The sequence below is a fragment of the Micropterus dolomieu genome, linkage group LG16 (genome assembly GCF_021292245.1).
Source record: "Micropterus dolomieu isolate WLL.071019.BEF.003 ecotype Adirondacks linkage group LG16, ASM2129224v1, whole genome shotgun sequence".
Taxonomy (NCBI): Eukaryota; Metazoa; Chordata; class Actinopteri; order Centrarchiformes; family Centrarchidae; genus Micropterus; species Micropterus dolomieu.
This window is the reverse complement of record NC_060165.1, coordinates 19,583,330-19,600,013: the sequence shown is the minus strand read 5'-3', so window position 1 is coordinate 19,600,013 and position 16,684 is coordinate 19,583,330. Positions and strand designations below refer to the sequence as shown.

Sequence of the window (16,684 nt, the reverse complement as noted above, 5' to 3'; positions counted from 1 at the left end):
TCTAAATGTTTTAACATACATTGAATAATTTTGTTTGGGTAAATTGTGTTCTTTGCTATGAAATATGATGCAATTAGAACTCCCCACCTCCACCAGTCTTTAATTGGTTGACTCTGGATGCCCCAACTGAAAGCTGAATTGTTACTGACTGTGGATCTTGTAACAACCACTATTTCAAATATCCATTAAAACCTTTTTCCTCCAAGATGAACTGTTACAACAAAACCAATAAAATGAAGAAAACATGCAAATATCAATTTTGATCTCACCATTCGAAAGTGTATGGTACACAGGCAACCCAAGAAATCCAGGCTAATGCATCAAGGAACCTGGAAAAGATGAGAAACAGGAGGAAAACCTCTGCAACCACCTTGACCATAGTGGAGTTTGGCTACACCTTGTGGTGCCAACTAGTAAATTCACAGTCCAGAGGTCTAAAGCTCACTCCTGCAGTTTCCAGAACCTTCTCAGGCAGAAATGTGAACACATAGTACACACCTGTAATGGCCCAAGCAGCTGGCACTTCAGACATAATGAATAAAGTCTGATATAAAGTTTATATAAAAGTATATATGATTAAAAATGTATAACTGATAGATAGGCTATTTTAAGGATAATTGCACAGTATAAATATGAATAGTGTATAGGCCTACCATGTATAACAATGTATAATACATATAATAATAATAATCTATCCATCCATCGTCAACCTCTTGTCCTGCGTACAGGGTCGCGGGAGGCTGGAGCCAATCCCAGCTGACATCGGGCGAAAGGCGGGGTACACCCTGGACAGGTCGCCAATAATAAAAATAATAATAATAATTATCATTATATAGATTATTAGTGTTAAGTTTAACTTTTTGTCATTCTACACCTTCTTGTTTTGTGTGTCAATAAACAGGATCTGTTATAGGTTGGTGATTTACTCAGCAGTTATTGTAGGCTTGCATGAAAATATAGTTAAGGACAATTTCATTGTAAATTAGCTCTAATAAATAGGCTAGTTAATTACCATGGAGTGCACCTCATGAAAACTATAGCACCTGCCATGTGGTCAGTGTGTCGGCGCTATTCCTGCTAGTTTGGAAATTATTTATCACAATAAGAGACAGTAAGAGTAAATAGGCCTTTATTTACGCTCATTAACGAATGATTAAACGAAAGAAAAGTGCGTTTTACGTCGGTTTTAGGTGACTATTACCTGTTGCCAGGTCAGAGATTCTGCAGAAACACGAATAGACATCTTGGCAGCGGTGACAGTAAAAAAGTTTCAGCTGAGAGCCCGCATTACATAGCCTACAGGGGGGAAACCACAACCCAGCGGTGGACAACAAGAACCAGATGCATAATTGTGTTGTGTTGCTGTCCCGTGACATACCGATGCAGAAGGAGGTGTGGTGTCACGTGGCCCGACGTTGAAACTGAGGGCTTTTATAGACTGGGGCTGCTCACACAGACTCTACCAAAGCTCGCAGTTTAGCATCAACACACACAGGTTGTTCACCTGAAGACCGAGAGGATGGACGCAGCATACAAGAAAGTCAACGGAAGTTTCAGGCCAGAGGCAGACAGAGACGACCAAGGCACAGGGGTAAATCTGATTTCTGACAATAGGCTTGTTTTGATATAAATAAGTCATTTGTATTTGACTTTGTCACCAGTTTTTTATTTCTAGGAGTAAATTCATCAACTTGTTTGTGTTATATTGTGATGATATTGTTATTTTAAGCATAAAAGCAAGCTAAAGCAAGTGATTCAAATCTGTCTGTTTTTAATGCAGCAGCAGTGTCCTAGCTGGAATAGTCCAGGTTCTACAGCAGACAAAGCAGCGGAATGCAAAGTAGTCTCACTGAATAGAGGGCAAACGAAAACAGCTGATGTTACTGAAAGAAATGTATGTGTGTTGTCATAATACTCCTAAAAAATATGACAAGGCCTTGCAAAAACAAAACTTAATTCTCACTCAATTAGAGCCTACCTATGCAAGGTAATGTGGAAGCCTGGATATAAGAAATAATTTTAAGTTATGGTTATAAAAACAAAAATGCCAAACATTACCAGGGTCCAGTTCTCAAATATGAGGATTTCCTGCCTTTCTTTGTCTTAGGTCAAAGATAAATTAAACATCTTTGTGCTTTGGGTTATTGATTAGATGTCACCTTGGGTTCTAGGAAATGATCATTGGTAGCCTACATGATGGATATTTTATAGTCGAGACGAATAATCTGCTAAAGAATTATTACAGAAATGAATCACTGAGCCTTCTGGTTCAAAGCAGCCATGATAATCTTTAACAAAATGTTTAATTTAAACCCATCGATTCTCCCAAGTAATCTCTCTGTGAGGGTGCTCCATACTGGCTGAAATGTTAATACTTATCTGGACTGTGCAGGAATTTCTGTTTGTCATTCTGTACCGCTGTGTCAGACCTGCAGTGGAAATGTTCAGCATGTTCATGTTCTTTCACTCGTTTGATAACAATCCCCTCATGTGTGTAGCGAGAGGTCATGACAGCACTGCTACTGCAAAGGCCTGAGTCAAAAGGTTAAAGGTGTGAAGGCTTCTAAGCTTTAAGATCAGATGCCTTTAATGTGGAATGTCAAAGCTTTCAACTAGATTTCATGCAATCTCTCTTACATATATCCTTAAACACAGACACAGAATGAGGCCCAAACCCAAATCAAACAGCAATATAAGGATTAAAACATCTGAGATTTACATATCCTCTTGACTAAAAAAGTGGAACTGTGGTGTTTTGAAAGCTTTGTTAGAATTAAGTAGACTTCCATGCCCACTCAGCTACCAGATTTATTGACCCCTGCGGTAACAGTAGTATTAGCTGCCCCTGAGAGTCTGCTTATGTGTAATAAAAAAGGCTAATACACAGAGAAGAAAACACGACTCCACATTTCAGCCCCGTGCTGTTTCCTAAAATGTCTCCTTCTTAGATGAAGAGAAGGGGATCCATGTACCTGGAGGAGGAGACCAACAAGAAGTCAGAAGTTATCTCCTGTATCTTCTCCCTGAAAGAGGAGGTCGGAGCTTTAGCCAAGGGCCTGCGGCTCTTTGAGGTAAATTTCCATACTGACACTTCACATACACACAGTCACCCCCTTCACTCTTGATTAGGAGCAAATGTACGAGGTTGCGAGGTAATAAAGAAGTCACAAGGAAACGTGGTCTGAATTGGCCACAGGTGATACGGTCCTAACTGCGTTTGTTCGGGAGGCAGAGAGCAAACTTACAAGTTTCTCCAGCAGTTACACCAGCCAGAGGATGCAGGAATGTTAACGTACCACTGGGGTGTTTAAGTCTACTTGTGCTAACCACTTCATGGTGTGGTTAAAACACATTTTTGAAGTGGCTAAGATTGACTAAATATCTAACCTCAAAAAATGATCTCTATTGTTTTAAATGACAATTCTGAAATGCATTTGAGTCACAGGAACACACAAAACATGTATTTCCAGATAATAAGAGAGAGTAAACATTTTAGGAAATGCATTATTCAGTTCACTTGCTGAGAATTACTTAAGAAGATGGATTCCACTCTCATATCTGTCTGTTCATTATAAATCTACAGCCAGCAGCTGGGTAGCTTAACATAAAGACTGGAAACAGGGGGAAACAGCAAGCCTGGCTCTGTCCAAAGGAAAAATATACACCTTGAAGCACCTCTAAAGTTCATTGATCAATACATCATATCTTGTTTGTTTTATCGTGTCTGTTGGGACAGAGCCAAGTTGGCTCTTTCCAGTATTTATGCTAACTTAAAGCTAACCAACTGCTGGCCCCAGCATAATTTTGAACAGACAGATATGGGAGTGGTATAAATCTTCTCATCTAACTCTTGGCAAGAAAGCAAATAAGTGTATCTCCCTAAATGTCAAACAGCAAATGTCTGATCCAAACAGATGGACATGATGAGTTGATGATGAAACTAAAGTTACTGATTAACATTAAAGAAAACAAGCTACATGAACAGGACATTTCTTTAAATCCTTAATACCTAACAATATATCACAGTATTACAAGATCTAGTACTTCTACAAGAAGTAATTACAACATTTAAGTCTTACAGTTTTGGGGCAGAGGAAAGTAGGTTATGTATATAATTATCTGTAGGTTTTTTGGTATAGTTTTCATGTTCATGGCCTTTTTTGACCAAATAAAGAAGGAAACTAAATAAACTGAGCTTATCTCAGACATTCGTGTATCAGTTGTGTGCAAATATGACCGGTGGCTCTTTGATCCATCAGCCCAGCTCCTCCAGGATTTGTAGAATAATGACAGAGTCAAACATTGGACTTCTTGAAAATTGAATAACTGACCCTACACTTGTTATTTACCGAGGTGGAAAGTACATTAATTTAAGTACTGTAATTTTTACTTTAAAGTTCTACTCCGCTACATTTATAATAGTTGAAAATATTTACTTGTTTACTTCACAACAGTTATTAGTTACTTTGCAGATGTGGATTTCACATACAAAATATATGGTCAGCTTTTAAAGTGATACATAGCTACAGATCAAACTATACAACAGTATATTAAAGTTTTGTCAAATATAACTGACTACAATATTAAAAGGGCACTGCAGCAGTTTAGTGTTTCACTAAATTATAAAGTTGTGAGACTCACAAGAAACAGATTGTGTGTGCAAGTGTGTGTTAGTCCCTAGTATGAGGCTGGATCCTATGTTTCCCAGTTTGCAACTCAATAGTGTCTTTCATTAGACCCACCTTGCTTCCTAAAAGCCCACGTCTTTCAAACGCCATGCCCTGCAGGCTTTCTGTTAAAAGATGTAAGGCTCGAGTCCAAGCCACGATTACCCTGATGACATCACTATGGCATAACAAAGGTTATTTGTTTGTAAAATTTGAAAAGCTCCCTCCATACCCACAGAAGACACTATAAAAATGTTTTCACAAGCTTTGCTAATAACACACTGATAGGAACAAGAACTTCTACTTCAGATACTCCAGTACATTTTTCTGATAATACCTTTGTACTTTAATTAAATGAATCCTTTTTTACAAAGCGGTATTGCTAATTTGAGTTAAAGATCTGAAAAACCAAAAGAAAGTCAGCGTATGTGTGTGCTGTTTTTTATTCTCACTTATTGATCAAAATGGCCTGTGTGGTGTGTACGTGACTGTGTGAACGCTCGAAGTAAACACTGATTGAAAGCACCTCCATTGTTTATTCATCAACATGCATGTCATATCAAGGTTTGAGTTTGCTCTTCTTGCATAGGGAATGTTTCCAGAACATTTTGCAGGAAAAATAGTTACAACATGCAAAACATCCAAAGAGAAAAGATGCTTTAGAAGAAAGAAAAACATGTTCGGAATGCATTTTTTTCCTCCTCAACCATGTGTGGGGGGTGGAGATGAGGACGGGTTGACACTGTGCCAAATGCTGCTCTCCAAATGCAGCAGTAAACATTACAATCCTTTTTGAACCTATGAGCTTGCATTTTCCAGATCCACCCCCTGCTCCACCTCCCTCCACCCCTTCTTGTCCTCTTCTTTCCAGCCTTTCTATAAAACAGACCAAAACCATCCCTAGATCCCTAAACCAGGAACACACCCCTCTCTCCCCAGTAACATATGCGACCGCGATGTAAAATATGGTAATTCCTCTAAAAACACAGCTTTGAAGAGACCTCACTGCAATTCTTTCTCATTTCTGTTTTCTCACAAATAAAAAATGACTGCTTAGCAGAACCATGTGCTTATGTTTAGTCGTAGAGTCTATCACATGTTCATTTTCATCTTGTGAATGTCTTCAAAATCTCCATAGTTCATAGAAAACTGCCACACTGTTTATCCGCCTGGGACTCAAGCACATGTGACGTGTGTGTGCTTATCATGTGACGATACAGACAGAAGGGTTAATGACAGCCGCCTTACAGCGGAGGGACGGCTCAGAGGGGTACAGAAATCTGACTAAATGACCCCTGCATCCAGCTGGGTTTAGGATTTAGGGTTGGCTACGTTAAGCTTGCATTTCTCTTTGTGAACAGAAACAATTCAATATCATTGAGCCTTTTGAGCTTTTTTCAGACACATTTATGGCACATTTATGGTTAAATCATCTAATATTAAACATACCACACTTTAGAAACTTATTTGAATTTAAATGTTGTAATGCTAAAGCTTCACCCTTCTGTTCATTGTTGCTAAATGTAATGAATGTACAAAATATTATGGGGTATATTCCATATATAGTTAAGCATCTCTGGCTTGTCTTATTATTTGTATCTAGACTAGATGTCCTCCTTTGTAACTGGCATAGATTTAAAAGGGAAATCAAATGGTTTTATATATCATAAAAAAACAAATAATTACAGTCATTCAAGGGAATAATTAAGAATTTAAATTGGAAAACATTTTTTCCCTTTGATATGCTTAGAAAGCATAGACAGTGAACAGACCACACATCACAAAAAGCGAGCCATCTTTTCTTTAGAATGCCGATCTGGACTCAGTCTTTGGTTGCTCCTGGGGGATGCAGGGCCACATGGCCCTTAAAAAAAAAGCCTAAAGCGTAAAAAAAAAAGAAGCCTAAAGCTATTAGCTAAAGCTATGTAGAATAGGATCCAGATGGGAGAAAATAAGAGGCCCTGCTGCTCACCACCTCCTCTTTACTTAGCCTATAGTAGACAGAGAGTAATACACACCCTCTCCCTCCCCAAAGTTACGTAAACAAATACACATTTTTGATGGTAATTACCATTTAGAGATAGTTGTGCTCTCAAGCACGAGCCAGAGCATGTCATTGGACATTAAAAATGACTTTGGATGTTTATGTTGCAAAACAAGAAATGCAGGCATATTTGCACCAAACCACTACAATATGTGCTCAGTGTCAGTTTGCAGAAATAAAGTTCAAGGCAGCTTTGTTCTGAGGTCATTGGGGAGACAAAATCTGATAAACGGCCCTCAATTTAGTAACACAACGCCCTCTGGTGGTGAAATGCAGGCAGTGCTGCAGCTTGTTGCAGCAAAGAGATTCCACTTTGTTTTTATGGTGAAACTTTTGCAACAAATTACATAAATTATACAGTATGTGGAATCTAACAATCTTAACACACAAGCTCTTTGAAACTCAAACAAATAACAACTCAGGTCTCACCCTCGTCTCTTCTTTCGTTTTGTTTCTGTGAACCACAGGATAAGGGAATCAACCTGACGCACATCGAATCCCGTCCGTCGCAGATTAATAAAGACCATTATGAGTTCTTCATCAGTGTGGACTCCACCTGCTCACAGGCCCTGGACGAGGTCATTGACGCCCTGCGTACACAAATCAGTGGACATGTGCATGAGCTATCACGAAGCAAAGAGAATGACACAGGTTAGTGAGAGGATGTACACCGAACAAGATAAGCATAAATCCTAAACATGATAAAAATATCTCTGAACATGTTTGTTTGCAAATCAAAAAAAACAAACATTTTGTTGAATGCTTGTCTCTCTGTAATACAACTAAGGATAAAATAATCCCAAATGGGATCTCAAAGTTTGTTTCAGTGTAATGATGAGCAAAGATCAAGTAAAACTGTTAGATCCATAGACTTGGTCATAGTTTTAGTCAATTATGATACCCCTAACATTAGTAATTCATATTTTAAGTCAAAGAATATACAGCCATGCGTGTGGCTCAGTACTTAGGCACAGTGGTGCTAATGTTGGCTAATGTTGGTATGCGAAGTTGATTACAATGACAATGGTAACATGCTGATGTTCAGTAGGTATTGTTTGTTGTCCATCTTATATAGTATTTTATAATGCTAACATTTGCTTAACACCAAGTAAGAAGTACAGCGGAGGCTGATAGGAATGTCATTGGTTTTGCTGCTTTTTCATTTATTATTTTTAAAATATTGGACATTAGAATTGATGGTGACGACGCTAGATGGGAAGTCAGGGGATTCCTATTAAGGTATTACAGTTCGTCACGAGGGGAACATGAATGCGTTTTCCAAATTTCACGGCAAATCGTACAATATTTGTCAAGATATTTTATTGAAAAATACAAAACTATCAGTCAGAGGTTGTAAAGGAAAAGTTAGGGACTCACCAAATTCAATAGGGTTCATCCTCTGGAGATTCATGAATGTCCATCCATCCATTGGTAACCGCTTATCCTGTGTACAGGGTCGCGGGGGGCTGGAGCCAATCCCAGCTTACATTGAGCGAAAGGCGGGGTACACCCTGGACAGGTCACCAGTCCATCGCAGGGCCACACATAGACAAACAACCACTCACACTCACATTCACACCTAAGGACAATTTTTAAAGACACCAATTAACCTAGCCTGCATGTCTTTGGATGGTGGGAGGAAACTTTTGACCTGCTGGTGGTGCTATAGGAACAATCAGGGGAAAGTCCTTATGGTTCATCCTGTGGGAAACATGGACATCTGTTTCATGGCAATCCATCAAATAGTTGTTGAGGCATTTCAATACCAGATATGTCAACCTCATGCTGGCTCTAAAAGAAGGATCACAAAGTCAGTAGACTTGAATGTCTATGCAAAATTGAATGGCAGTCACTCCAACAGTTGCTAAGATATTTCAGTCTGGGCCAAACCAACATTGCCATCCCTACAGCCACACAGCTAGCGGTGCTAAAAGAATCTATTAAAATATAGCTCAGTACAGCTTAAATGGTCCATTTATCAACTGAGCACAGTGTTGGATGTTGGGTGGTGCTTCATGACCTACCAGCCAGACTGGGTAATGGACAACCAGCGCCTCCGATAAGACTGATGGCCCATCGCCCACATCTAGACCCCTTATTAGTCGTTTCCAGAATGACATTAGTTTAGCTACTGAGTACCAACAGGCTTGGCAGGAACAGAGGAACTCTGTGTCCTGGTCCCAGACTAACACAGGGAAGGAGAACATGCCAAGGTCACGGCAGGCAGAGACAGACAGGGCCACCATGGATCCTCCTTTGACCTCGATGTAGACTCTGGGGTCTGCTGGTCAGGGTCAACTGGATGAGGGGATATTTATGGCCTGTTTTGGAGACTGCCTGTTTATAGAGGAGGCTGGCAGGATCCTCTTGTCTTCCCGGGGCCTCAGGCTGGACCACACTGCACAAATGTAGATTAATGTTTGGGCCACAGTGTTTTTGAGTGTCATAAATCCATATGAATAAGAAGATGACCCTCAAATACTGTTCTGCTGAGTGTCAAAATGGCATGGCACTGACAAAAATGTGTATAGGCCAACATCAATACCAGTTATTTTTAATTTAATTTTAACATATTTATCAAAATGTAAACTTTCTTTTGTTTAACTAATTGACTTTAGCTTTACATAATACAGTATAAAGGGGCTCAGACATAAAGTGACAAGACTGCTCAGTGTTTGCAGAATGAATGCTTAATTGATTTGATCAAAATAAAAACATGCTGAATAAAAACATCAATTATGAATGTTTAATAACTGTCATTATTCTCCAGTGCCATGGTTCCCTAATGACATCCAGGACTTGGACCGCTTTGCCAACCAGATCCTCAGTTATGGCTCCGAGCTGGATTCTGATCATCCGGTAAAGACTGACTCATCCATCACTGTCTCTGTGCCACATCGTGCCGCTGCGTGTGTGTGTGTGTGTGTGTGTGTGAATTTGAGTGAATATGCGCCCACATGCCTTATGAAAGACGGGGCTGTGGAGATGACAGGCTGCACTCTGCTGTCCATTCTAATGGAAACTATCTAGACACACAAATTGATGTCATTGCTTTAATTGAGCCCCTATAATTATAGATAATTGCTCCCTTTTGCCACCGCCATTAAAGCAAAATGTATTCATCATAAGCTGAAAAAACACTCTACAAAGGCTTCATTTGAATATGTATTTGCCTGCTCTTATTAGAGACGGAGTGCATAATGCTGACGAAGGCCACGGGGTTTAGACTTAGCAGAGGATTTCCACTCTTTGATTTAGCTGTGAGTGGCCAGGTTGCGATCATGAGATCTAACATGGCTGTCCATTGTGTGTGTGTGTGTGTGTGTGTGTGTGTGTGTGTGTGTGTGTTCAGGGCTTCACAGATCCAGTGTACAGAGCCCGCAGGAAGGAGTTTGCTGATATCGCCTACAACTATAGACAGTAACTACTCTTAAAAATCTTATTTTGTGTGTTTTTCAAGTCTGGAAAGAAGTTAAGAATGGCATACTTTTATATCTGAGTGGTTATTGTGGGTTATTCATTTCTCTGCTTTGCCTTGAAAATAATCATAATCAAATAGGTACAAATTAAAGGCAGTCTATGGTGCATTTAAAGGGCCTTGGTCTTTGCATGTATAATTAAAAACTATTATTCAAAGGCACTACAAAGAGCACCAAACCCAATGAAATGCCCACTGTGGTGGCTCACATTTAAATAGCTGTGCAATATACTGGAAATTTGGAGAAAACTAACAATAAAGAATCAACCAACAATTTAAACAGGCTCATTTGAAGATATCAGCAGTATGTTTAGAAAATCATAATGTTTACAGCATTATTAAGGATTATAATTGTAAATTCTTAGAAGGTCCTTATAAATTTGGAACTAAAAATAGGGAGACACTTCCAATCATTACCCCAATCATTAAAGTGTATTGTAAATTGTTTTAAAAGATAAAGTTTTTGTTTGAAGAAAGGTCAGAGTGCACATTGGTGCAATATACTGTTTGATACTGGGAGTCACCAACATCAGAATTGTTCCATACACAAAGGGGCTTTAATTATTTCATCTTCCTAGTTTTCAATGGACTTTACTGCCCCAGGATGAAATAATACTACTAGAGGAACATTTACACCATCATAAATATAAAAATCTTAGGCAAACACTGGTATAGATGTGTATGAAGCAATGTAGTTTGGCTTATGTACACAATGTCCTTGTTCATGCATGTACTAACTGTTTATGTACTACTATATAAACAGAATTTAATGGATGTTTGTTTATTTAATGTTAATTTCTACAGGGACAAGCATATAGCATGGACCAATGGTATAGGACAGCATTTTTAGCTTAGGTTTGCTTGTCCGACTTATGGCCTTTATACTAAAATACTGTACATACAAAACAGCCCTAACTGATAGATAACCTCATGTTGTTGTCCCAGTGGCCAAGCCATCCCTCGAGTTGAGTACACAGAGGAGGAAAGGGCCACATGGGGCAAGGTGTTCAAGGAGCTGAAGACTCTGTACCCGACTCACGCCTGCCGCGAACACAACCGGGTCTTCCCACTGCTGGAAAAATACTGTGGCTACAGGCAGGACAACATCCCACAGCTGGAAGACGTCTCCCGCTTCCTGCAGTGTAAGTCCTAACTTGTTATTGACCTTGAGGTCCTACAGATGCATCTTCATCTATTTTGTCACTTAAAGGTTAAGGTTAAAGCTATAATGCAGACATTTTAACCAGAGTGCTGCCACGTCTCTCACACATATGGCTATATTAAAGACTCATTTTATTTGTATATGATGATTATTTGATTCTATTACAACCAACAAAGTCAAAATGCTGTAATGGCCATATACAAAATTAATGCCTTGTACCATGTGGTGTCTGAACAATAATGCTGCGATGATGTGTTGAGAGGAAACACGCTTGACACTGTTCTTGATCATAAAAGTTTATTAAATCAAGGAGTTCAGCATCAATTACAAGCTCTGCAGCAGCTTGGAGAGTGACCCAGCCCGATGGCCTGGATCTGTCTCTCTGTACATCAAACAAAGCTTATATAGGATATGTTTAGGTATCTGTTAGGTACCATAGAGAGGTTTGAGTCTGCAAAATAAAAGGTCAAACCCATAGAAGGGTACAGTACTATTCTGAGGTAACAATACAAAGGGTTATAGGTCAAATTCTATAGAAGGGTTCAGTCCCTACATAACCACCAATCACTGCTCTCCCCGTAGAAGGTCACTGACCCTCTGTCCTGCTGCTACAGTGCTATTTTGAACTGTTATGAGTCAAATGCACAAATATTGGATACTAAAACCATTTCTATGTAAAGATGTTAATTACAAAAATAAGGTAAGTAAATTTAAATTAAAAATTTGCAGTAACTACAAAGTGGCACTAACAGGACAAACCGCCTTTACTCATTACACGCATACACGCTCTGCCACAGACGTAGACAGCTAACATAAAGCAAGACAGCTAGCTTATACAGTGAAATCTAGTCGGTGAGATTTCTCATCAATCTCATCAGCATCATTTATTGGACATGAAGTATAAAAGCAGACTGCTCTAATACATTTATTCAAACAGAGTAAAAATAATTTAACAAAATTCTCCAATTATTATGACTTTTTTCTCATAATTACAGCTTTCCTCCTGACTCCAGTTCTAGCATCATACAGCATGAAACAACCCCTCATTCATTTCAAGTTAGAAACCCTGTGGTGTGAATCTGGAGGGCAGTACCTGTTCAAATGCCCTACTTCCTATTAATCCTTCCCTCTCTCCCCCTCACTAACTGCTCTTATTCAACACAACCAAAAACAAAAACTCTCACCTCTTTCATCTCTCCGTCCCTTTCCTGCAGCATGCACAGGCTTCCGGCTTCGCCCGGTCGCCGGCCTGCTCTCATCCCGGGACTTCCTGGCTGGACTCGCCTTCCGAGTCTTTCATTCCACGCAGTACATTCGCCACAGCTCCAAGCCCACGTACACACCTGAGCCGTGAGTGTCTCAGCTCAATTCATAAAAGAAGGAAAAATACATAATTTGTGTGATGTTGAATATTCATTTTTATTTCTAATGCAGGGATATCTGCCATGAGCTTCTGGGACACGTTCCTCTGTTTGCTGACCCTAGCTTTGCCCAATTCTCACAGGTAATTAAGTATCTCGTCAGATCAGAAGAAACAAAATGACAATAATACAAAACTGAATAGATAGTATTATAATTATATATTGTTTTTGTATTATTATATTTATTTTACATACTAAACATTCAGTACTTATAATGCATCTCATATATATTTACTGGTTTTGCACATTCATTGTCTTTTGTATATACAGTATACAGCTTTATAACTTTAATTTATTTATATTTAAAATTAACATATAATTTGTACTTATATGTGTCTTGTCCTTCTGTGTTTTTTTTGTACAGCTGTAATACTTACTTTCCCTCAGAGGATCAATGAAGTGTTCAAAACCATGTAACATTTGTAATTCTGTAACTTTCTGTACATTTTCTAATCTATGTGCTTTGATTTTATTCTGTAAAGGAAATTGGTCTTGCCTCCCTTGGCGCCCCTGATGAGTACATTGAGAAGCTTGCTACTGTGAGTACTGTGTACATGAGAAACAATAAGATTAAATGAACTAATCAGCAAGAGACGGCTTCACAACAGGTGCTTTAAACACTTTCATGTCAAGGACCCCCAGATACATACAAATTAGGCCATTGAGGTCGCTTTGAAACTTTGTTCAAGGGGAAAATCTATTTTATCATTTAATGTATTTTACTTAACAGGGGACAATATATGTAACAATGTTACACAAGATTAAGCAATGCAACAGATATAATCTATATAGGGATTCCAGCTGGTTAGGCTTCTTAATTTAGGTTAAAACCACTAAAAAAACAAATGCATCTAACAGATTCAGGATAGAAGCAAGATAAAACAGACAGTATGTGTGTATATATGCACATGCCTATGTGTGTATTTATTGTACACAGTATTAATTTGCCTCCATTGTTTTTGGAGTGGCAGCGAAAATCTTACAAAACCTGAGCAAACTCGAAATGAAAAACGAGCTGCATGTCTAGATAGCACAAAATGTAAGTAAGAAAATATGTTTGGTTTATTTGTGATTTAGATAAACTGACCTCTTTCAGCCGTGTCAAAGATCTCTGTGGATTTCAAAGAAGCCTGATGACCACCTCTAGATCTATCTGCCTGGGCATAATGTATAGATCATATATTAATGAACTTTACGTGTGCCCTCAGGTGTACTGGTTCACTGTGGAGTTTGGCCTGTGCAAGCAGGGCTCAGAGATCAAAGCTTTCGGAGCTGGCTTGCTTTCATCATTTGGAGAGCTGCAGGTAAGGGGAACACATGTGTTTTGAGACATAGGCTCCAAGAACGCAGTCTGTACATCGCTTTCAGTAAACATGGGCCCCCGCCACAGCCACTTAATAGTTTGCTTTTTTCGTTTGCCTACCTCCTGCTGACCCCCCGTCTGTTGTTATGACACATTCACCCTGTTGCACAACAGCAGAGGTGCAGACAGTGGGTTAGTGGTCCACTCCAACCCAGGTTTAATGTGTCACTGGGGGAGACAGTTGGTGAAGTGGGTAAGTGGGAGCAGAGAAAGGATGGACGGCTTGCTATCGAGGTCACAAGTTACATCAGCGGCTATCAGCAGAGGATGTGCACTCTGCCAGGTCACATCAACAGAAAAGCAGAGCCCTGAATCATGCTGGCTTCCTGTTTTCTAATGGCCGTGACGTGAACAGAGACACTCATTGAGAGACTGAATTCCACACAGTAAGAAAAAATATTAAATTAAAAATATCCTTTCTTTTAAACTCTATTTTCCTTCAGTACTGCTTGACAGACGAGCCCAAAATCCTGCCCTTCGACCCCGACAAGACCAGCCTCCAGAAATACCCAATCACAGAGTACCAGCCTGTTTACTATGTGGCTGAGAGCTTTGAGGATGCGAAAGACAAAGTGAGGTAAGACCAGTCTGAAACTTCCCAGTATATATATACTGTAAGTTAAGGTTACACACCATTTACCATTATACTCTCTCTGCCCATACAGGACATTTGCAGGCACAATCCCCAGGCCTTTTACAGTGCGCTACAATCCTTACACCCAAAGTATTGAAGTGCTGGACAGTACCCAGCAGCTCAGGAACCTGGCTGACAGCATCAGCAGTATGTCATTATTTTATTTTCAGTCAGTTTTGAGTGTAGACTGCAATCTCCCTTTCTTTAGTTAAATTGGTTTTATTTATTATTTAAAGCAGTGGTTCCCTCTTAAAATGAAGCAATGTCCATTTTTGACTCATCATCATCAGTTTCATATGGTTATGGGTTCTAAACAAAGCAATGGCATCAGCTATGCACGCTAGCACACACAACAACATTAAAATTATTGGAATATTGTAAGTATATTATAGATTTTTTAAAACGGTTTCTTCACAGGGCAGGAGGACTGAATAAACTGCAGACAAAACATAAACAAAAAAACAAAAATAGCACTTCCCCTAATCTCTAGTACAAATGTATCCATGGCAAGGAGACCTAAGTAACACAAGAAAGAAATCAAAACAGGCGTGCACAGCAGCAAATCTGAAAACAATCTCCTCGAAAAGGCCTGATATTATACATCATCAAGGTGTAATAACGTCTTCAGACATTAGCGGAGTGATGCTTTATTTCAGCAAGGCAGAGTGCCTCCACAATCAAACAATACAAAGATTATTTTGAGTAATTTTTAGAGATCTTAAATTGATCAAATTAAGAAAAAAGAAATAAAAATGTAGAAATGCCTAAAAAATATATATGTATAATTTTGTGCCGTATGAATGTTTTGTGAGGTGTTCCTAATTTAAATATAAAAAGGAGAAAAGACTAACTGATACAAGAGTAGTTTTAGGCGACACTGATTCATAAAAAATGTCTTATTAACTCAAAATTGTTCTCTCTTTTCAGGTGAAATGGGGAAACTGTGCGAAGCCCTGCGGAAACTAAAGTAACGGCACACGTAATCTGAGCTGAAGCGCCCTGAGATTCTCTTCATTTATTCAATGAAACAGTTAACTTGCCATTCTGCTTGGCATGCTGGCAAATTGTATTAAAACAAATATGCAATACTGTAATCCAATTAGTATTTTAGTTAAGTGAATAAAGTGTAGCCTGTTATATGTAGGATTATAAGGAATGTGTCTGTAACAGAAAAATATATATTATTACAGTATAAATGTTATTAAGAGACATGTTTTTCAAAATAAGAGGGTTTTGTCAATCAACATCTTTTTAGTGACTTTGATCAATTTTAAAACCCAATATGTAAACATCAAATGATGCAAAATAGCTGAAATAATCAGATTTTTTCCCTATGCATTTAAATGTAATATGAAACAAAAGCATGTTGAGAGATAATTTTTGTCACTCGCTTTCATTTTGCTTGGCTGAAAAAACTAATAAATATTTCTCTTTTCTCTTTATGGCAATTATTTGTTCCTGGAATGGTAGTTACATCTCACATATTTTACTATTCAAAGTTAAAATTAATTAATCTTTTTCCTATTGGTATTGGAAAGGAAGCCAAATAAACAATAAACAGCATCAGAAAACATGATAACACTTTCACATTTAAGGACTCTTATTTAGCATTTATAAGCCTCCCATTACATTTAATAAACACATTATAATGTAACATAAGGAGGACATAAGTCCTTATTAATATGCAATTTTGGTGACTTCTCCAATTAAGACATATTTTACAACTGCGTCATATTTTCATTCATTATCTGTTTATATACCAGTTATAGTGGCTGCCAAATAAATTAATAAAGCTTACAGCTGCTAACAACTACATGTTTTAGACCATTTATTTTACATACTGCTTATAAATGGAGGACTAATTAAAGTGTTACAGAAAACATTAAATCGTTGTCAGTCATTGTATTGAAAGAGC

The 16,684-nt window shown here is 38.5% G+C and overlaps 1 protein-coding gene across 1 annotated transcript; it reads left to right on the top strand.

Moving 5' to 3' along the window:
- Nucleotides 1–1,464: 1,464 nt before the first annotated feature.
- Nucleotides 1,465–16,108, top strand: pah (phenylalanine hydroxylase). Its single transcript, XM_046072058.1, has 13 exons — nucleotides 1,465–1,591; nucleotides 2,949–3,071; nucleotides 7,179–7,362; nucleotides 9,482–9,570; nucleotides 10,064–10,131; nucleotides 11,135–11,331; nucleotides 12,566–12,701; nucleotides 12,786–12,855; nucleotides 13,255–13,311; nucleotides 13,981–14,076; nucleotides 14,579–14,712; nucleotides 14,801–14,916; nucleotides 15,697–16,108. The coding sequence occupies exons 1-13, from the start codon at nucleotides 1,520–1,522 to the stop codon at nucleotides 15,738–15,740; spliced, it is 1,386 nt and encodes a 461-aa protein (XP_045928014.1). The 5' UTR covers nucleotides 1,465–1,519; the 3' UTR covers nucleotides 15,741–16,108.
- The last annotated feature ends 576 nt before the right edge of the window (nucleotides 16,109–16,684 follow it).